Source organism: Apodemus sylvaticus, chromosome 7 (genome assembly GCF_947179515.1).
Source record: "Apodemus sylvaticus chromosome 7, mApoSyl1.1, whole genome shotgun sequence".
Classification (NCBI taxonomy): Eukaryota; Metazoa; Chordata; class Mammalia; order Rodentia; family Muridae; genus Apodemus; species Apodemus sylvaticus.
In genome coordinates, this window is record NC_067478.1 from 86,868,148 (window position 1) to 86,889,458 (window position 21,311).

At 45.7% G+C, this 21,311-nt stretch overlaps 1 protein-coding gene across 1 annotated transcript in view; it reads left to right on the plus strand.

The window, feature by feature from the left end:
• Tecta (tectorin alpha) overlaps positions 1–20,825 on the plus strand; it is a 69,994-nt gene extending 49,169 nt beyond the window's left edge. The window contains exons 14-24 of the mRNA XM_052188603.1: positions 3,448–3,831; positions 5,957–6,243; positions 7,754–8,034; positions 10,462–10,572; positions 11,750–11,952; positions 12,906–13,069; positions 13,528–13,776; positions 17,974–18,136; positions 19,130–19,217; positions 19,483–19,599; positions 20,195–20,825. Of these exons, the coding sequence (XP_052044563.1) occupies positions 3,448–3,831; positions 5,957–6,243; positions 7,754–8,034; positions 10,462–10,572; positions 11,750–11,952; positions 12,906–13,069; positions 13,528–13,776; positions 17,974–18,136; positions 19,130–19,217; positions 19,483–19,599; positions 20,195–20,295 (2,148 nt within the window). The 3' untranslated portion in view covers positions 20,296–20,825. The remainder of the gene's footprint in view (positions 1–3,447; positions 3,832–5,956; positions 6,244–7,753; positions 8,035–10,461; positions 10,573–11,749; positions 11,953–12,905; positions 13,070–13,527; positions 13,777–17,973; positions 18,137–19,129; positions 19,218–19,482; positions 19,600–20,194) is intronic.
• The last annotated feature ends 486 nt before the right edge of the window (positions 20,826–21,311 follow it).

The following is a 21,311-nucleotide window of genomic DNA, read 5'->3' on the forward strand; positions in this document are numbered from 1 at the left end:
CCCTTCTGTGGACTGCCTCCCTGTAAATCTTGGTCTGAAAGCTTCTGATGGGACTCTAGTTTGGAAATACAGTGGCTGTGAATCTGACATTTGTAGCTGTCTCCGTTAAGGATGTTTTTAAGCAGAAAATATGGGGCTGAAGGCTGGGAGGAGTGGCCTTCCCTCTCCGGCTATTGAAGCTCCCACACATGTGCCGTTTGTCATTCTGATATCATTCCCAGAAAGGCCCTTGAGTGCTAACATGTGGGTTTCTTCCCACCCTTTTCTCCGGTGTGGGGGTGGAGTGCTGATGAAGGGACCCCCCTCCCCCACACTCCCCAAGAAAACAGATTGGCTTGCTAAATCGTTTTGCTATTTAAATTTGGGGAAGAGGCAGTGCATGGGATAGAACCCAGGTTCTCAAACACCCTTGGAGGCATATCACTAAGCCTGTAATATTTACGGTGCCATAACCCCAAACTAAGAAAATAACTTAATGAGAGGGTCTTCAGCCAGTCGTTGTACCTCAAGGCCACTCTTCATGTAAATGTACTTGAGGAGAGTATTATCGGGCATTGGTTGTGTGGAACGAACAGCATGGTAGAGGAGCCTGGGGAAGTGTTTCCTGACTTCAGGGACGTAAAAATACCTATTCAGGAAAGAAACAAAAATTATGCTTTAAAGAAGGGAACAATTACAAAATAACATATCAACAAGTGAAAAATGATATCCTGCCGAGCAGATCAATTCTAAATGAAGGTGGGAGCGCTTGCCAGAAATCTAATTGAAGTGTCTGAACTGGAACTCAACTAGGCACAAATAAATAATGTCTCCTCTCTGTAAAGACGCATTGACTCATCTGAGATTGACTGAGCCGCCTTTATTTGGGGAATAAAGAAAAGAATAGAAATGTAGGCATTATGCTCGATTTTGTTTCCATTGGGAAAGACATTTGGAGGTTATGTTAGAGAGAATAGTAGAACTAACAAGGGGGCTTCTCAGAAGGGCTGGGGCCCACGCTCCCCCAGGGCCACCATTCAAAGGGAAGGGGCAAAACACGTGGGAAATAAATCGTTTCTGGGTTCTCCTCGTCTGGGCGCTATTATAACCAGCCTCCAGATTCCAAGAGCACACTTTTAATCTCTGCCCCTAGCCTGGCTATGTGGTGTCTCTCAACTGTGTCCTGTAGCCTCTCCACAGGGATCCTAAGTGTCAGTGTGGCCTGAAGAAACAGGACTCGAGATTGGTCCTAGCTCTCTCGCTGTTGGAGGAGTGATATTTAACTGACTGTGTCATTTCTCTGACCTTCTGCTTCCCTAAGAATGAACTGTGGCTGAGGGTGCTCCTCCAACAGCGAGAGGTGCTCCCCGGTGGGGGTCATCTGTGGCTGAGGGTGCTCCTCAGTGGGGGTCATCTGTGGCTGAGGGTGCTCCTCAGTGGGGGTCATCTGAATGCCCCAGACTATTTGCCCAGCCTGGTACCTGGTATCCAATCCTTTATTGATTAGTGGTTTCTGTTATTATGGTGGTGGTTCTTATTCTCTTGAGAAACATTTTTAAAAAAAAAAAATCCAGGCATTTTAATGAAATGGTGCATATAAAAACACTTGGAATCACCCAGAAAGGCTCATAACAACCCTTGGCAGCTATTAGTACTATAAGCATTATTATCTGGTTTTCATCAGAAAGTCAGTGGGTTTTGACAACAGCTTATATCTGGGAAGTGGCAAAGTCACAGAACAAATAATCCACATCCGTTTGCCTCAATTCAAACAAGCTCCGAGGCTTTGTTTATACAGCAGATTTCCTTGGAAATAGAGAGAGAACACATCTAGTCATTAGCATGTAGGGTAATCACCCAGCTGTCGTTGTCATGTCTAATTAAGGTAAAGAAAGCAGCATGGGGCCAGACGCATCCCTCTGATGCTGGTTCCACAATCACGTTCTTGTGTGGATGAGTTGTTTACCTCTGATCATATCCACAAACATCGGCTTATTTTTTTCCCTTCCCACCAATGTCTGTGTTCTTATCAAACAGAGGCCAGACCAACCACTCAATTATTGTATAAATCTGATAAGAGAAATGAAGTCAAGTTTGTGAGGCTGCTGGGACCCTGAACATGTTACAGATCTAGAAGGAGCAAGGCCCTGGCTTCTAATGTCTTCACTCTGAGGATGACTGGCATCCTGCTCAGAAGAGGTTGCCCCTGTTCACCCTTGAATCTGAGTCACAAGCCGTCACTAGGAGGGTATTGTTAAATCTGTGGTGAAGCAGAAAGCACTGGCCAGACTAAATCACAGGCCCCTTTGTGCATCTTAAAACATCTTTTCTGGATAGGACTGTCTGGTAAATTATATAACTTATACATTTCTAATCCAAAAATCTGAAATCCAAAATGCTGCAGAATATAAAGCCCTTTGCGCACTGACCTGAAACTTTGACACAAGATGTGTAAAATATTGCATTAAATTATCAGGCTGAGTGTCGAATGGATGTATGAGACATAAATGAATTTCATGTTTGGACCTGGGTCCTGTTCTCAAGATATCTCATCACACATGCGCAATTACTCCTAAGTCAAAAAACCTCCTAAATCTAAACTTGGCACTTATGACAAGCGATGCTCATGCTGGAGACACAGTGTGGCCTGTCTACTGATTATGGTCCTCACACGTGTACAGTCATGAGTGTTTCTCAATATTCCCAATGTAGAGCAAGTACAAGATTAAGAATATAAACTCTACAGAGTAGAACTGTGTCTATGCATTGCTGTCCATCTCCAAAGGAATATAAAATAATGGTTACTTCCTGTTAAGGAGACACCACAGCTATAGGCATTTTAACACTTTTGTATCATCTTTTGAAGAAGGCTGAGGGCTGGGACTGATTTATGAGTGGCCTGACCCCAAAGCTCTCCTTTGTGATGCCAGCTAGATACCTCACCTTTAGCACACACAGAGAGAGGCACTTGCAGTAGAAGTAAATCAGAAATCAGCTGGAGTGAGGGACGTGGGTGGCAGGGCGAGTGTACTGAGAAATGAAATGATTGATCATGCAAGTTGATTACCACGTTCTTTCGACTGGTTGAGATTTAAAGCACTGGCCTCTCATTCCCAAGTGAATTTAAATTTCATCCTAAAGTGGGGCCTGTGTTTTTTAGAAGCCTGATTCTCCAGCTTAAGAAAATCTACCATGTGTTTTTCTTCCTCACCCAGTTCCAACAGCTAGCTGCACATTCAGGTAGGCTCTGATTAGTTCAGCAACCCCAGCCATAAAGATTCCAGAGTCCTTGATTGAGGCCAATAAAGTCCAAATTGCGTTTTATTTGGTCTCTGAATTGCATCAACGGGATGTGTGTTTGAAGCAGCCTCCCTCTGCTCCCTGGTGCTAACCCCAGCTGCATTAAAGGGAGGCTAGGCTGGGTTTGGGGGTTCTCCAACCTTAACTCAAATGACACCTCTCTTCCAGCCCAAGCAGCTATTCTGGAACGGGGACTGCACGCGGCGCTGCCGCTGTTTCAGGCGCAACCTGATCCAGTGCGACCCACGACAATGCAAGTCAGATGAGGAGTGTGCCCTGCGCAGTGGGGTGCGCGGCTGCTTCAGCACCAAGACCTCCTACTGCCTAGCGGCAGGGGGCGGAGTCTTCCGCACATTCGATGGTGCCTTCCTGCGGTTCCCTGCCAACTGCGCCTTCGTGCTCTCAACCATCTGCCAGAAACTGCCAGACATCTCCTTCCAGCTCATCATCAACTTCGACAAGTGGTCCTCACCCAACCTCACTATCATCTCACCGGTCTATTTCTACATTAACGAAGAGCAGATTCTCATCAACGATCGGAACACTGTCAAGGTGACAAACCGGGTTTTGATTCTTTACGAAATGAGTCAAGGGAAGCCAGTGTGGCGGCTTTATCCCAAATAATTGAGTTGAAGAATAATAATGGATTGTTCCAAGTATCCTTGCGTCAGAGAACTGAAGCAAGAAGCCCCAGTGGGTGTAAGAGTGGGCTGCTGCCTCTGTCGCTGATGCTTCCGAAGGCAGGAAACTTAGCATCTTCAGGCTGTAATGACATCAGGGTAGCAATCAGCTCCAGGAGATAAAATGGTAGATAAGTCAGCTTTTGCTCTGGATTAATTTCTAAAGGCATCTCATTCGCTTTTAAGAGCCTTTGCAATTAATCTTGGCGTTGCCCATGTATTCTAAGATCAACCCTCATGTCTGCCATGCTTTCTCTATCACGAGAAAGTAAGCACTTGCCTGGGAAAGCGAGAACCTAAGTGAAGCCCAGCAGAGCAAATCCTCTACTAGAGGCCCTGTGATGACCTTCAAACTGAAAGGAAATGTCGACTTTATCTCAGATTGATTCCTCCTCGGGGCCATTGCCCTGGTTGGTTTTGCTTATAAAGACCTGTACGTAATACATGTGAAGAACTTACCCCCATAACTAATATTTTCCTTGAATACCATATGCACTCTACTTTGGAAGTATCTAATCTGTCCTTTGAACTATTGAATCCCCAGTCAGTTATACCAGACCGGTCACATCCGATTGACCCAGAAGATGGAGCCAGGCTCCCTCACAGTGAGCTCAGGTAGGAGGTGGAGTGTGAGGAGAGGCCGCACTGACATGTTCAGGAATATAGTGCCTCTTCTCTGCCTTCCACAACCAGCTCAGCTAAATCTAGCACTCAGTGCACCTTTATTTAAAGAGTCATCAAATAGCTTTGTACACAGTGCCAGGCAAGAGACTTGTTGCTTTTCGCAGGCTTGAAAGAAAGAATCTAGGTTTTACCACTGGCTTTTAGCTTCCAGGAAAGCTGCTACTGTTTTTGACACTCTGATTCCGTTTGCAAATTGAGCCTGCACAGACCCAGCTGCACTGGCCAAGAATAAATACAAGAGAAGGAGAAAGTGACCATCAGGAGAGCTGGCCAGACATCGCTGCTGAATAATACCCCGAGTTAGCAAAAAAGTAAAGAGGTTTTTTTTTTTTTTTAAGTCATCTTTTTATATTTTTAATGGAAAAACGATACTAATAACCAGAGGGGGAAAATCCAATTTATTTTGTAAGTACAGGAAAAGCATGTTATATCCTGTCCCAAGGGCTAAGAAATGTTATAAAAAGCAGGAAAATGACAAATGCAGAAAAAAACTGTGTTTATAAGACATCTGGGAAGGCTTTAGGTTTGCACATTATAAACAAAGAAACCATAAACAGGGTAGTGATCCTCAGGTCCATTGTAACCAGGTTAGACTCCCCTTAGAACAAGATTATGGTGTCATTTTCAGTAATTTGTGGATGCTGGTGTAAGTTTAACACACACACACAAAATCTATCCACTCCTGGAGGGCAATCCAATTCTAATGTTTTCTTCTCTCCTAACTCCTATGTTCCCATAGTTTGCTTCCTGTGGGGAAACCACAAGTGTATATCCTTAAATTCTAGCACTGGAGTTGTCAGACTATGGCCTGTGGCCAATCCACTTGCTGTGTCTGTGTGTTAGTGTGTGCACACACACGTGTGCTCTGGCATGTGCAGAGGCCAGAGGACAACCATAAATAAAGGTGCCACCCACGTTTATTTACTTATTTGGAGATGAGGGTCTCTCTCGAGCCTGGTCGTTGACAAACAGGCTCATCTGTGTGCCCTCCAAGTCCCAGAGATTCTTCTTTTTCAGCTTCTCTAACTCTAGAGTTATAAACACAAGCTACCCTGTCCAACTGTTTCAATGCGGGATCTTAGGAGTAAAAAAGCTTGTCCTCATGATTTTGGGCAGGAGCACTTTGCTGACTTTGTAAATAAAGCTTTATTGGAAACCACTTTGATACACATGATGGCTGGTGGCCCAGGACAGGGGCTGACTTGAATGTCTACGGTAGAGATCACAGGGCCTGCAGAATTTGGCTCTTTGCCAAAAAGATTGGCTGAAATCAGCCCTTGGGTAACGGCTTCCTGTCTCTCTGTCTCCAATAGGTGAATGGCACCCAAGTCAATGTTCCATTTATAACTGGCTTGGCAACCAAAATCTACAGCAGCGAGGGGTTTCTGGTGATTGACACCAGCCCGGACATCCAGATATACTACAACGGTTTCAACGTCATTAAAATCAGCATCAGTGAGAGGCTGCAGAACAAAGTGTGTGGCCTCTGTGGCAACTTCAATGGAGACATGACTGATGACTATGTGACCTTGCGGGGGAAACCCGTGGTGAGCAGCGTGGTGCTGGCCCAGAGCTGGAAGACCAATGGTATGCAGAAGAGGTGCGTGTATGCCCAGCCGTTCAAACCGCAGACTCATGGCTCCTCCGGTCTCCACACATCCACAGGAGCTGTGAACAGGGACATACTTCCCTCGGCGTCCATTTCCCTTTCTGTCACGCAGAATTTTGAGTTTACCCTTTGGAGTTTAGGTGCATTAGAGACCCAGTCATTTTTCCAACAGCAGCAGCAGGAGCTGGGTTTAGATGATACGATTCTAAATTATCAAGTGATTCTCTCTCTGCTACCCAGAAGAGTGTCCCTAGGGTTAGAATCTGACACTGTCACCAGCTAGCTACCTGAGACTTGGGAGCCCCTACTAGGATTAAGATGGAGAGTTTCAGAAGAAACTCTTCCCAGAAGGCTTTGCTGATGTAGGCAGAAGTTGCTGTCAATGGAGGGAGCCTTATTGAAAACATGGTGGCTACCGAGGTGACCACCAGCCTCTTCCCCTCTGGCTAGCTGAGACCGAGCTAAACGTGTCATTGCAAAGGATTTTGGTTTAGAATCCCTCTTGGCTGGAGAATCATGCGGACACCTTTCTGGCTCTGTAAACATGTTTCTGCTTCCTGACATTCCTTTGCTTCTGCCTTGGTCAGATCCCTCAAACCCTTCAGTCCCTACACACCGAATACCGTCCAATTACCCAGCTGGAGAAAGGATGCCCCGGGTACCTAGCAGGCACTGAATAATGGATCAGTCTGTGAATTAGAGAGGACCCAGACCAGGGAAGGTCCTTAGCATCTTGTTGGGTATCTTTCTTGGAGAAACATTCTAAGTGGCTTCTCTGCACGGAGCTCCTGTGAGTACCAAGCCAGGACTAGGTCCCCCAACTCCTTTGGCACTGCCTCCCTCAGCCCCAGTCAATGACTCACAGGTAGAACGGATGCTCTCGGGACATTTAAGCCATTCTGGGTTTCCCACCAATGAGCAAGGTCTGAGTCTCCCAGAGGAGGTGCCCGCGTTTCTTTTTTCATATTATTTTGTTTTCCTCCTGTCTTTCTTCCCTTTGTCCTTCTGTGAACTCTCATTACCTGCACACAGCTCCATTTTGAAAGTTTTGCTTTTGATCTCAGACAGCTAAATTGGAGCTGGCTAGAAGCTCCTGGATTTCCTTCTGGGTCTTTAATTCCACAAACATCATTATTGTTATTCTGGCAATATGCCGTTCATGGTTATGAAGTCAATGAAGTATATTGAAGTAGGAATGGCTGTTATATCAATACCTGTTGGCATGTGGCGCTTTGGCTGCTAGTCCATTCTGGCATTTTATCTGCACTCTATCTATCCCAGTGATGAGCAATAGACATTGTTTCACTTTTTTTAAGTGGACAGAGACCTCCCCAGGGCTTGGATTTCCTAAGGTCACGCTGCTAGTCATCACTGATATCTTCATATTATGTAAACTTCAGGGCTAGCCCAACAGGTACAATAGATGCTGTTTTACCTTCTACGGGAGAACTCAGATGGCTGTTTTTGCTTCACTTATTCTGACCAGACCTCTCGCCCCCAGCTGCAACGAGCTACAGTTCTCCCAATACGCAGCCACGTGTGACAATGTACACATCCAGGCCATGCAGGGTGACGGTTATTGCCTGAAGCTCACCGACATGAAGGGCTTCTTTCAGCCCTGCTATGGGCTCCTCGATCCCCTCGCCTTCTACGAGTCCTGCTACCTGGACGGCTGCTACAACCACAAGAAGTTCCAGCTGTGTGGCTCCCTAGCTGCCTACGGGGAGGCCTGCCGCTCCTTCGGCATCCTCAGCACGGAGTGGATTGAGAAAGAGAATTGCTGTAAGAGAATTCTTTTATTTCTGTCGGTGCCGTGGGGTGGCGGTAGCATTGCCTGATGTCAGGTCCGCCCCATATTTACTTACCCACCTGCTCCATGGGCTGGAGAGGAGAGGGCTGTGAGCTGCCCCTTAGATTCAAAGAGGGGGCATTCCCAGGGGAGCCTGACCCACCCGTAGCCCCTGTCTGGCGACCAGATGACGAGGCTCTGGCTCTGGGAAGCACCCGTTTACTGACTTTGTGGAAGGACATAGTTAGCCTGGGACTCCTGGCTGTCTTACTTCTCAACTCAGCTGCACCATGACTTCCACATCAGAAAGGGAAATTGCAAGTGGCAAGAGGAGCTGGATTGAGCTGACTCCACTAGGCTTCAAAGGAAGCAGCGGATGGGTGTCTATGGGGTCCATACGTTAAGCTGGATGGTAAAGTAATAACTTCCAGTTCATTCACTGTTTTCTGAACAGTGAATGCGAGAAACTTCAATATATATAGTATTTCTGTTATCTTGACTGTGTCAGTTTAAATAGGTGGAGTAAATCCTAATGTATACATACACATGTAAGTGGGTACTATGTATATGTGTGCCCATAATACAGTATGATAGGGTGACCAATACAATATGTGTCTGTAGCCAGGTAGACACTACCAGCCCTGCACACATCTAAGAGTCAGTGTGTGCCCAGGACCATTCCCAAACCACACATGCACACTGGTGACTCTATAGTGTAAATAGGACTAAGTGTGGGAGTACATGCCATTCAGAACCTAAGCAGGATAAATGGTGTAGTTAATGCTAACATACATTTAGTAATTTCAGAAACTGTTAAGAAAATTACTAGTCTGTTGGAAATCTATTTGGTAACTAAATATTTTACTCTATTGTGTTCATAAGAAACATTTTAAATAATGTTGAAGTTATTAAGTGTTTGAAGTTTTGAAATTTGTCTGGCGCATGCACGCACACACACACACACACACACACACACACACACACACACACACACACAAGCTTGCCTTGTGTGTCAAATGAGAAATGGACATCAACATTTTTGGATGAGCTCTTCTTGTGGGCCATAAACTGTTCACCGTGTCTGCTCTCCTTGACCACTGTCTATTTTATTAGCCATTGACTCCTTTTGCTGACTGTCCTCTGTGTTCCTGTTCCCGTGCCACACAAGGAACACATTGGGTGAGTAGTAAAAGGGTCTTAAAGTCAGGAAGCCTGGAGCTGGAGAGATGGCTCAGTGGTTAAGAGCACAGACTACTCTTCCAGAGGTCTTGAGTTCAATTCCCAGCAAGCACATGGTGGCTCACAACCATCTCTAATGGGATCTGATGCCCTCTTCTGATGTGTCTGAAGACAGCTACAGTGTACTCACATACTTAAAATAAATAAATAATCCAATATTTATGACCAAAATCCAATATTTACATTGCGATTCATAACAGTAGCAGAAGTGCAGTTGTGAGGAAGCAACGAAATAATTGTATGGTTTGGGGTGGGGCCACAACAGTATGAGGAAGTGTATAAAAGGTTGCAGGGTTAGGAAGGTTGGAAACCAGTATAATGGAATGCTCTTGGTTAGTGAGTGTCCGGGGGAGTCCTGAGTCTCACAGGAAGAGTCATCTGTTACAGGAATACTGCTCATGGAAGTACTGTGGTGGCTTACGGCCTCGAAGCTTCCACATTACCTCTATTCTTCCTTGCAGCAAAATGGCACTTCTGATTGAATTGGAGAATTATGTATCATTGTTGATTTGCCTATTTTTATAAAGTCAAGTAGATATTTATAGGGAAGGGGCACCATGTATCAAAATAAAAAATGTCTCAATAGGAGGGGCCTCTCTGAGATCTCAGGAGTCGTAAGTTTTTTTGTTATTAACAAATATTTGTAATCTGTAATTAACAAATTAATTTTGTTATTAACAAATATTGGGACGGCTGGGTGCTGGAAATAGAGAGACAAAATATTTGGATGTGACTTTTCTATTAATACAGAAAATTCAAGCCATTATATACAAAACATACATGGTGTGGTAGGTGTATTAACTGTGATGTGGTAGGGTAGGTGCAAAAATTATAGAATTATTTGGTAGATACAAGTCTGTATTTTATTTCTACAACATACCTTCCTGGATGACCTTGGGTAAGTTTTAGCTGTAAAATTGGGGTTATAGTGCCCATCTTGGGAAGTATTTGTGAGAGTCAATCATGCTGATTCAGTTAAAGCTTGAGGCATAGTGCGGAGCCATAGGAATCGTCCAGTCATCACTACTTGTCATTATTTGTTACAGGTCACCCTGTCTGTCAGCTTGCAGGGTCCCACCTGACCATTCCCAAGTGAACTGTATCAAATTGCAGTTGTAATCCAATGCCGCTGTGTGTAGGCGTGAAAATCAAATTGTGTGTTTCTGTGTTTTCCTTTTTAGCAGGAGTGGTTGAAGACCCCTGTGTGGGGGCGGACTGTCCCAACCGGACCTGTGAGCTGGACAATGGAGGAGAATTATGTGGCTGCATTGAGCCTCCCCCCTATGGAAATAGTGAGTAACTAGCGCCATCTCCACTCCAGAAGCCTAGTGAGGAAGCTTATCGAGGGAAGTGCAGGGAAGGAGCCATGTGTGTGTGTGTGTGTGTGTGTGTGTGTGCGCGCGCGCGCGCGCGCGTGCTCCCCACTCTGTTAGGAACCCAAAAAAGTTTTCGAGAGTCAGGAAACAACTGGGCAGCCTCAGTGTAGGCTGGTGCTCATCTTCACGTAGCTATGTCATTTTCTGCAGTTGATCGTAACATGCAAATGTGTATGTGAATGGAATCGGTCAGTGCCTCGTGAGTCCAAGCAACATCAGAGAGATCCAAGGTGGTCTCCCAAATAAGTAAAGTGCTTTGATGACAACAGGAAGGAAACAGGAGGAGAGTGCCAGGTGCCTTCAGACTGACTTCAAGCCAGCTTTCTCTGGCTTTTTTGTTCCCAGAGACACCGCTGGAATGTTTGATGTGAGCAGTGGCCGACTAGCACTGCTTCTCTTGTTTCTAACCTTAGCTCCCCAGGGTTAGACATGACCTTGTCTTCAGCTGAGCCCAATTGGATGTCAGCTTAAAGGGGAAATACTCTGTCTTTTGGCTCCGTGATCCTTTCCAAACCAAGTAGCTCGTAAGCATATACTAAAATTAGCATCACTTACTTTGAAAGCCCAATTGACTAGAATGTTCCATGGGGGGGGGGGCAATGCACCTCACCTAGGCGTATATTTCTATAGTGCTTATTAAAGAGAAAGGTCCTCTGCTGGTTCTCACCATGACATACTAAGTTCTCCTGAGCTGGGCTCATCTAGAGCAGGTGGTAGGGTCAAGCCAGTACCGCTCTTCCTAGTGTATCTAGTCCCCAGCCAGACCACACTATAACAGATTCTGTGTGTCACTTACACAAAAGCACCTGCCACCAGTGTGCATGGGAGGAAGGCCTGGGTTTCTCCAGAAAAGACAAAAGGCAATTTATTAGCATTTTTATCTTTTTAATAAGCCTCCACCAACGCCCAAGTTATTGCTTTGAATGAATTCATGTACTCATTTGGTGTGATCAAAGCTTAATTAGAAATGCTTGCAGCCCCTGCGTGGAGATTGTGTCCTGCCTCTAAAGAAATATGGCCATGGGTGGCCCAGTCCTCCCCTGCAGCAAGATGAGACTCTCCCGCTGACAGGCTTGTCCCCCTGTTTCCACAGATTCCCATGACATCATCGACGCAGAGGTGACCTGCAAAGCAGCCCAGATGGAAGTGTCCATATCCAAGTGCAAGCTTTTCCAGCTGGGTTTTGAGAGAGAGGGTGTGAGAATCAATGACAGACAGTGCTCTGGCATTGAGGGCGAGGATTTTATCTCCTTTCAGATCAACAACACCAAAGGGAACTGTGGGAACATTGTGCAGGTGAGGAGAGGGGGCAGGAAAGAGTGCTGGGCTGAGGTAGTAGAGTTGTGCATTGGTGATTCTTAAAGCCAGGGTAGTCTGCATAGAAATACACTCGTTGATGAATACCAGAGAGAGAATATGAAAAGATCAAAGGCAGGAAGGCTGATCATCATTGGGGTCTGAGTGGTTGAGTGAACAACAACAACAACAAAACCAACGAGACTTCTATTTGGTACATTTCCTCCCTCGGTTTGCAATGCCCACTGCTGTCCTTTGTTCTTGATCTGTAAGACTTTTGTCGGCTCTCTTATGCTTCTAGTGTCTTCCTAGGTAAATAGAGCGTCATCCAGCCATTTTAGGTCATCCGGGTATTAGCTGAAGAAAGGAGCTGGATGTATAAATACCGAAAGGCCCCATTGCTTGCATCATGGTTCCCAGGATTTGGTTTAGTTAAGCATCTCGAATCTCCTCTTGTCCCTTCCTGGGATGTAATAAAGACCACGCCTGTGATTAGTGCTCTCCTCAGAGGGAGAATAGATTAAGGAGGTGAGACTTACTTGTTCAGTTGGTACTTGAACGTGTGGCTGGTAAAAGGGTTGCTAGAAGGGAGATTTCAAGTTGAGGACTGAAAACGAATTTCTGGATTCAATTTATGCTCACCCGGCACTGCTGGTATCCCACGTTTTCTCTAGCTCGAGTTCCAGCGGATATCTGATTGTAGTTGGAATTTGGTAGTACACAGAATCTGCCCTCCTTGGGCACTCAAGGTTATCATCTGAAGGGCACTGCTCATATCTGTGGCAACACTTCTTTGCCCCAGTTGGTGTGGAGGCTGGTTCCCTGCTGATGTATTCTAGCCTCTGGGTTTGGTATGGAAAGAAGCCATTTCTCTATAATTCTGGGAGATGGATTTTAAATGCTAACTGCATACTTCCATGTTTAATGATTTCTGACCTCCCCTTGATCTTCAGTCCAATGGCACTCACATCATGTATAAAAACACAATCTGGATCGAAAGCGCCAACAACACCGGCAACATCATCACGAGGGACCGCACGATCAATGTGGAATTTTCATGTGCTTATGAGCTAGATATCAAGATCTCCTTAGACTCTGTCGTGAAGCCAATGCTAAGGTAAAGAGTTTCATGGGCTGCTCTCCTGCTTTCCCTCTTCCTGACAGCTAAGGTTAGCAGCATCAGAATAGCTAGCATTTGTCTTTCAAGCACCAGGGAAAATATAATTTGTGTTTCTGGAGACAAAATGCTCTAGACTAACGACCAGAAGGCTTGGTTTCTGAATTATGTGATGCAGTAACTACCTGTGACCAATGAGTGTTTGAAATTTGGCTCAGGAGACTGATAAATTGAATTTTTTATTTTATTTAATTTCATTTAAATGTAAATTGCCCCATGTAGGGACCAAATTAGATAAGGCAGCCTTAGCCTTGAGGACTGAGTGCTATGTCTTCCCTCTACGCCGTAGCTTGAAAAATGGCAGTTAATTGAATAAATAACATTGGGGTTTGGGGTTTTTTTTCCAATTTTACTTATTTTTTGGTTCCTTGCCTCACATATGATTTCTTCTTTGTTAGTGTCATCAACCTGACGGTTCCAACACAGGAGGGCAGCTTCACCACCAAGATGGCGCTCTATAAAAATGCTTCCTACAAACACCCTTACCGCCAGGGGGAGGTCGTGCTGACGACTCGGGATGTGCTCTACGTGGGGGTCTTTGTGGTTGGAGCTGACTCCACACACTTGATTCTCACGCTCAACAAATGCTACGCCACCCCCTCCCGAGACAGCAATGACAAGCTGCGGTACTTCATCATCGAGGGAGGGTGAGTGACCACGGCAGTCTCACCATTGACTGCAGACTCTGAGCATTTAGAGTCTTTCGCCATTAGTAAAGTTGTCCGCATCGTCTTTTTGGAGTGGGAATGGGCATTAACTTGTGCTAACACCCACAGAACCAGTGTTTTGTATCAGCAGATTTATCTCATTCTGATACCTCGGGAGGTAGACTGTACAGCACCTTGTCTAAAATTATACAAATTAGTGGCAGATCCCTTGTCATAGGGCGTTTGCCATATGATGCTTTAAAGAAGGGATTCTGTCCTGCCGGCTTCAACCATCAATTGGAGAGGAATCTGGGATTCTCAAAATGACAGATTTGGTGGGAGTATCTGAAGGTCAAGAACTGTGACAGATGTTGGAAGAAGAAAGAGAAGGAAAGAGGGACTAGGGGTGAGCTGAGTGGGAGTGTTCTCTCCCAGCATGTGCCAAGGTGCTGGGATCAGCTCCAAGGAGAGGGGACACATTCTAAGACTCCCAGTGACTATCTGTAGCCGTAGATAGTTCTGAACAACCTACATTTTCTCCTATATCTGCATAATGTTTACATAAAAAAGTTTACTTTGTAAATTATGCACAATAAGGGATTAATAATCATAACTAATAATTTAAATGGAGTTATTGAAACAATATAGTGTAATAAAAGTCATGTGAGCATAGACTCTGTCAAAACATCTTACCCCAGTGAATCTAACGGAGATGATTTGATGGGCACAGTGCCGACATGATGGGAGGAGCTAGGTGGATGATGTCAGCCCTGAGACTCAGCGTCAGGCTGCTACGTACAGACTGCTAGCACACTCACTGAGATTCACAGCAATCAATATGACAATATGAGTAGTATCTGAGACAGCTATGCTATGACTAGTGGGTAAGTAGGGGATACAGTGTGGCCACATTAGACAAAGGAATGTTCACCTCCTGGCTGTCTGGAGCAGGGCTTCTCGAGATCATAGGGACAGCATGAGATTTCAAACCTAATGAATTACTTCTGATTTTTTCCCCCATCTGATACTGGGATTGAATGTAAATAACCAAAACTATAGAATGTGAGGCTGTGCATCATAAGGAGTTTCTTACACCCATCAATCTTCTTACCCTCATTATCGTATGCCTACTCCCTCGTATATTTCCTGAAAGACGGTTGCACAATAAAATTTATTCAGCTACTGAATGAGAGGACTAAACAACAAGAATGAGTAAAAACATTGCTCGTGCCAGGCAATTTAGCCATACGCTAATGCATTTTCTGATAATTTATTTTACTACCATGGCGTACATATGCAAAGAAATGTACTTGTCTTGAGTATAGAAAACGGTGACGACGTTTTAGTCCATCAACAGAAGGCCACATGTCACCATCATCTGACTCTCTGATGGTTTCGTCCCCCAGTACAAGGATTCTTAATTTGAATGGCTATATTAGTCAGAGATTTTTTTCTGTCATAACTGGTAGAAGTCAGGGCTATTCAGTTTATATGAAAGTTAAAAAGGGATGCAGTGGTCACACAAACTCAATCACCAATGTGGGTGAATTTTGGAAATGATTGGATTCAAGGAGATGCCAAGCCTTCCTGTTCCATCTTGCCTTTATTTATCTGTCTGTCTAGGTCATTGATGTGGTTCATCAGCCGCTGGCAGTGCAGGCCTCACACTCAGACCCTATTACTATCACTAAGAACAGAGAACATCTAATTTGAGTTCAGACTCCCAGGAAAGGCAGGTGTTTTTCCCATCTTGGATCACCCTTGTTGGGAGAAGGCACCACTAAAATTCTCTGGTTGCATCTACTTCCATGGTGGGCCAGTGCTGCTCCGGAAGCTGTCGTGAGCTTTGTGGGTGCAGGGAAAGGAATATGTGCTCTGAGAGAAGAGGGGCGTGGCTCTGGGAAAGTTATCAATAGCCACTGTTTTGCTGATGACACAACCTCAGAAAAGTTAGGCAGAGATCACCTAAGGCCACCAACTAACAAGAGACAGAGAAGTGACCGAAATGCCCTGGTGACATCTGGCACACTGTCCAGGTGTGTTATGGAGTTTCCCAGCAGTGATCTCCCCAAGAGTGTCCCCCAAGAGACAGAGGAAGACACTTAGAAACTACTAGGTGTGCCTCAGTCCTTGAAGATGGTATTAACAGTGCCGTTCTCCCCCCTTCCATGTTCCTTCCCTCCCCTTCCAAAAGTCTTGTATCAAAATAAAAGAGGTAAGACATGAGCCATTCTACAGCTACAAACCCAAATGACAATGTTCAGGTCTCCTTTGAAGGACGAGGTGGTATTTAGCATTTTAAAAATAGTATTTAATGGGTTTGACCCAGCGAGGGAGAACAAGCCAGCAAGCGTGTTCATAAATCTCTGCTTACCCCTGGGTCTGTCTAAATAAAGGCCTTCAAATTAAACCGTTGTTATGTGGGAAATTATTTTACCTACAGAGAGAACTAGAATCCATCGTCCTTCTAACCTTTTCTAGAGGTGTGCACCTACTGTCCCCGCTCCCACGAGGCACCCATGGGAAAACATGCTCAGATGAATCAATGCGCAGCAAAATGGAGTCCCTCACACACAGGGTGGGGAGGCAGTTGTCCCTTCCCACCTATGTGGAGGGCAGAGGCAATACCAGCTTCTGCCACCAGCCTGGTAATCTGGGGACCCAGGCAACTTCTCCCTTCTGTTCCAGTGCCCAACAGGAAAAAGGACAAGTGTCAATCAGTACACTTCTCTAGTTTGCTCGATTTAAGAGAGGCATCCAGACAGCTCTCCCTGCTCCTTTCAGCTCTGTGGCCAGATTGTCTTGATACCTAAACTTAACATCATCCACATGAGAGAGAGGTGGGGCCAGCTGAAGAGGGAAGGTCCCTGTGAAGCCTGGGAGACTGGAAATCCTTGAGCCGATTTAGATCCTCCAAATGAATAATAATGGCAAATAATGACAAGGGAAGCTGGCCCGCTTAGTTTTCCTTTCAAAGCAGTTAAGAGACCATTGCTTGGAGAAGCAAGTTGCATTTTGTCTAATTACGAAAACTAATAGGTGTGGGAACACTGAAGGATAACTTCAATTTTTAATTTTCCTTATTGCTGAGCTATTTAATCCTGTGGGCTTGGGGGAAAGAAACAAACAGAAAAGGAGGCACCTTTTCAAATCTTTATCACGTAGGAAGTCTTTTGGTTTCCGTGAACTCACAGTGGCCACAGCTTCTTTCTTCCTTCTTTCCTTCCTTCCTTCCTTCCTTCCTTCCTTCCTTCCTTCCTTCCTTCCTTCCTTCCTTCCTTCCTTCCTTCCTTTCTTCCCTCATTCATCTACCCAGAAATGATTTTGAACTTTGCCATGTAGTCGGCTGGAGCCACAGTGGTAATTGCAACTTGATCCCTAGACTGGAGAAACTCGGCAGGGTGCAGCTGTCAAATCTAGGAAATGTTGTTACTTGTGCCTAATTCAGGCATGAGCGTAAGCGATATTTATATGATGGTAGGTGCTACTGATTGGGGCCCAAGAAAGCAAAACAGAAAGGTCTTTCAGTGGGGAAATTACGGCGAGGAGACATGAACAAAGGAGACTACATTGGAGACGTTTTAAATGGCTGTCAAAGCAAAACAACCAACCCGGGGGAATGTGCTGCTGGTGGGAACTGAGTATTGGCTAGACAACAAGAAGGCAGGGAAGTGGGAAAGAGGCAGCCCCCCTCCTCTCTGCCAAACAGTCCCTGGGATCCATACATCCTGTTCATCCTTTCCTCCAGCTCTTACCTACTTTAGTGTGGGAAGAGTTCCCGAGGGCTTTGAATCAGGGCCCCTGCCAACTCTGATAATTAACTGAGGAAAACTGAGGATGTAGGACATGTGTCTGTTAAATGGTCCTCTGTAGAACATGGCACAGTGAGGGGGCGGACTGAGATCACGAAGCGTGGGGAAATTGAGAGCAATCCCTACAGACATCTCATTGGCAGTAGCAGTTCGGATAACAATTCAAGGTGGCAGTCGATGTCTCAAAACAAACAGCAAAAATCGGAGGGAGTGATAATCAGCTGTGAGGCGGAGCATCCAGAGGTCACTTCCAAATGCAAAGTCGCTTTTAGCGTTTACGGCTGTTCTATATGAAACTCGGAAACTTGACATGAAGGCGACGGTTAGCCTCTAAGAGAATCAAAGCAAGGCTAGGATTCCATCGAGTTTTCTTTTTCTTGAGTAGGTGTCAGAACATCAAAGACAACACCATTGGCATCGAGGAGAACGGAGTGTCCCTAACCTGTCGTTTCCACGTCACCGTCTTCAAGTTCATCGGAGACTATGATGAAGTTCATCTTCACTGCGCGGTGTCCCTCTGTGACTCAGAGAAATACTCGTGCAAGATTGTAAGTGTGAAAAAGCCAAGTGCTCGGCCTTGCTTCTGCTGCTCCGCAGTGACTGTGGACACCAGGCGTCCACAATGGAGTCCTCCAAACACACTCGCGGGTGGGTGGGTGGTCGTATTTGGAGGAGAGCGTACAGTGGAATGATGTCCAGGTGGCCAGTCTCTGACATACCGCAGGGTCAGTGACCTCACACTGGACAGTACAACCTGGAGCCACTGACATCTCAGATGCAGTAACTGTGTAGGAGAGACGAGCTGTGCAGTGTGGGATGCTAACAGCACGATGGGCCTCTAAACGCCAGTGGTGTTTGTTCTACTGCTGGAACACCTTGAAAAATGTCTCCAAGAATGTCTATACCCTGAACAGATAAGATTGGCTTGGGTAAGGAGCATCACAGGGTATATTGAGTCATGCATACTGAATTAAATAGCCTGTGCTCCGTTGGCTCTCAAACTCGAAACATTGTATCCAAGTGCTCATAGTTCATCAGAATTGCACTGGGGTCTGATAGTCTGGAACTGGGCGGGACTATAGATGAGGGGCAAAGCCGGTATCTCCTCCATCCAGACTGACATTCTCATCATGGGTGGCTATGTCCTCAGGACCGTATTACTCTGGAGTCTCATTCCTAGTCTTACACATTCCATCTCTCTACTTACGTCATGTTTACAGGAGCAAGATGTGAATTATGGCCAGAGCTCCTTACAAATGGTGCCGCATACATTAGTATCAGACGAGATCCAACCATTTTCACTCCTGAGCGTGGAGCCTCTTTGAATCTCATTCTAGTGTGGAGAGTATATTTAATTCTGCTTGACATAAAGCCCAGAGTCCCAGTGGGCCCGATGATCAAGAATGCATTGGTTCTAATTAATCTGAGCAGCAGTAGCGCTGGAGGCCGAAGCCGCTGTCTCTCTTGGAGGTAGAAGCATGGCGGAGAATAAGTTATCAGCCTAATTGTGTGAAATCTCCCTCTGGTGTTCTGTCTTTCAGAATTGCCCACAAAATTCCAGGATCGCCACAGATTATTCGAAAGAGCACAAAGAACAGATTATTTCAGTGGGACCCATTAGGAGGAAAAGTATGTATAGTCCTTAAAACACACTGTAGATTACTAAGACAGTGGGAGTTTGGGGCTCAGGCGTGCCTCCCTTGTGATGGCGTCTGTCATGAGGAGGAGACACAAGAGACACAGTATGAGTGGACTGCCTGTGTCCTCCGGGAAAGCCTTCCGTTGGCTTTTGACAACTCTTTCTTCTCCCCTCCCTTTGAAGCCTCTCCTCCACCTTGATCACGGCACAGTGTTACTATTTCTACCATTAAGTCTCCGGGAATCTCATTTGCAGGGCTGGACTGGTGTGAAGACAATGGCGGCTGTGAGCAGATCTGTACCAGCCGGGTTGACGGGCCTCTGTGCAGCTGCGTGACGGGATCCCTGCAAGAAGATGGAAGGAGCTGCAGAGGTGGGCTTCTCCTGAGGGGGACAGGCAGCTAAGTGACCGAGGAAACTCCTTACTCACAAGGAGAAGCTCCCTGGAGCCCAGTTAGCTTCTTGCCCATGCAAATCCCAGAGAGTCCCAGAAAGAGAGGGAAACACCAAAGGAGTCCCAGCACCATCAAAACCAAACCTTCTCGGGTCCCTGGTCTTTCATCTAAAAGAAGTGGACAATTAAGACAAAATTGATTTAGTAATTTAAAGTCTGGGTTGGCCATAAATCTAACCCCCAAGTCCTTTTGTGCTAAATTGGTAGTCTTAGCTGGACGTGGTGGGACATACCTGTAATCCCAGCCACTAGGAGGCTGAGGCAGGAGGCTCATGAGCTTCAGAAAATAGAACCAAGCAGACAGATAGTCAATCACTTTGGCATCTGATTTCCTGGCTCTCCGAGGTGCACGGGGCTCTCTTAAAGTTTGGATTAATTTGTGTTTCTCCTTTCTTAATCTGGGCCATTTGAGTGTTTCCCTTTCCCTAAGAAGTTCCCTTTTATGTGAGGACGACCCAGAGGTCAGAACCCTGTTGAACTGACATGCCTTCGCTCTGCTCCGTTCTGTCCACAGCCTCTAATTCTTCAGTGGAACCTCAAGTTTGGACACTTCTTCTCATTGTGACCCAGATTTCACTGTGGCCTTTTGTCTATAAGCCAGGTGCAACCTCATAATGAACTCAGGGTGCTTCCTTCAGTCCCTGTAGGTATAAAAGTGTGTGTCCCCAAGCCAAAACAGCCTCTCAAACTCACACCACCTTCCTCCAGCAGCCAGAGGACACCAGCGTTCCTGGCTCCTCTTCCACAGTACACAATAGTGACTTCTCAAAGCCAATGGGAGGAAAGCACGCTTTTTCCCTAAATGCCAAACAGCTGGCGCTGGGAACCAAAAGTCAGTCAGGGAAAGCTCTGGTTACAGACGTCTGATGGGAAATCTGGCCAGAAAAAGCCGGTCTGTCCCGCGCTGTTTCTGGATCACCGTGGCTACAGACAAGGCTATTGCTGTGACTTTGAATTAAAGCTATGACCCTCTCTGAGGAGCCTCTCCGACACTGCCCTCAGTTTGTGCTTAGCTCCTTCCCCGCCTGCTGTGGCCTCCACCTTGCCATGCCAGCTTCGGTCACTGGAGATGATGTTTGCAGACCTGGAGAACCTCACTCAATCCCATCCTGATCCTCAAACCCAGTCCTTCACTTTTTACAAATCAACCAAATAATTTTTTCATGTGTTTTATCCTTAAATAAACGTTGTGTTCAAGTATTCTCGTTATTTGGTGGCTGGACTTGGTTCCTGTTGATATTGAGTTCTGTACATATTCTAGAAGCATGGTAGGATTAAAAACAGAAAGGGACACGCTGCAGCCACTGGGGTGGGCGGCCATGGTCAGCCAGAGCTTCCATGTGTGTGTGGCGTCCTTGCTGGTATGCGCTCACGGGGCATCCTCAGAGTAGAGGGGCACTCTATGGAAGACGAACAGGCAACATCTTCTTTTGTAAGCACCAAATAAACGTATTCTGTAATTAACTATAAGATATATGGCCTGCTATATCTTTCCTTGAAATTCCTTCCTTTCTAAGGTTAGAAACACGGTAGACCATACTTCAAGTTTGTTTTGAAGTTATCTTGGATTCAAATAGGTGGCAGTTAAGATTTTTTTTTTTTTTTTTTTGATCTGGGAACTCTGGAAAACT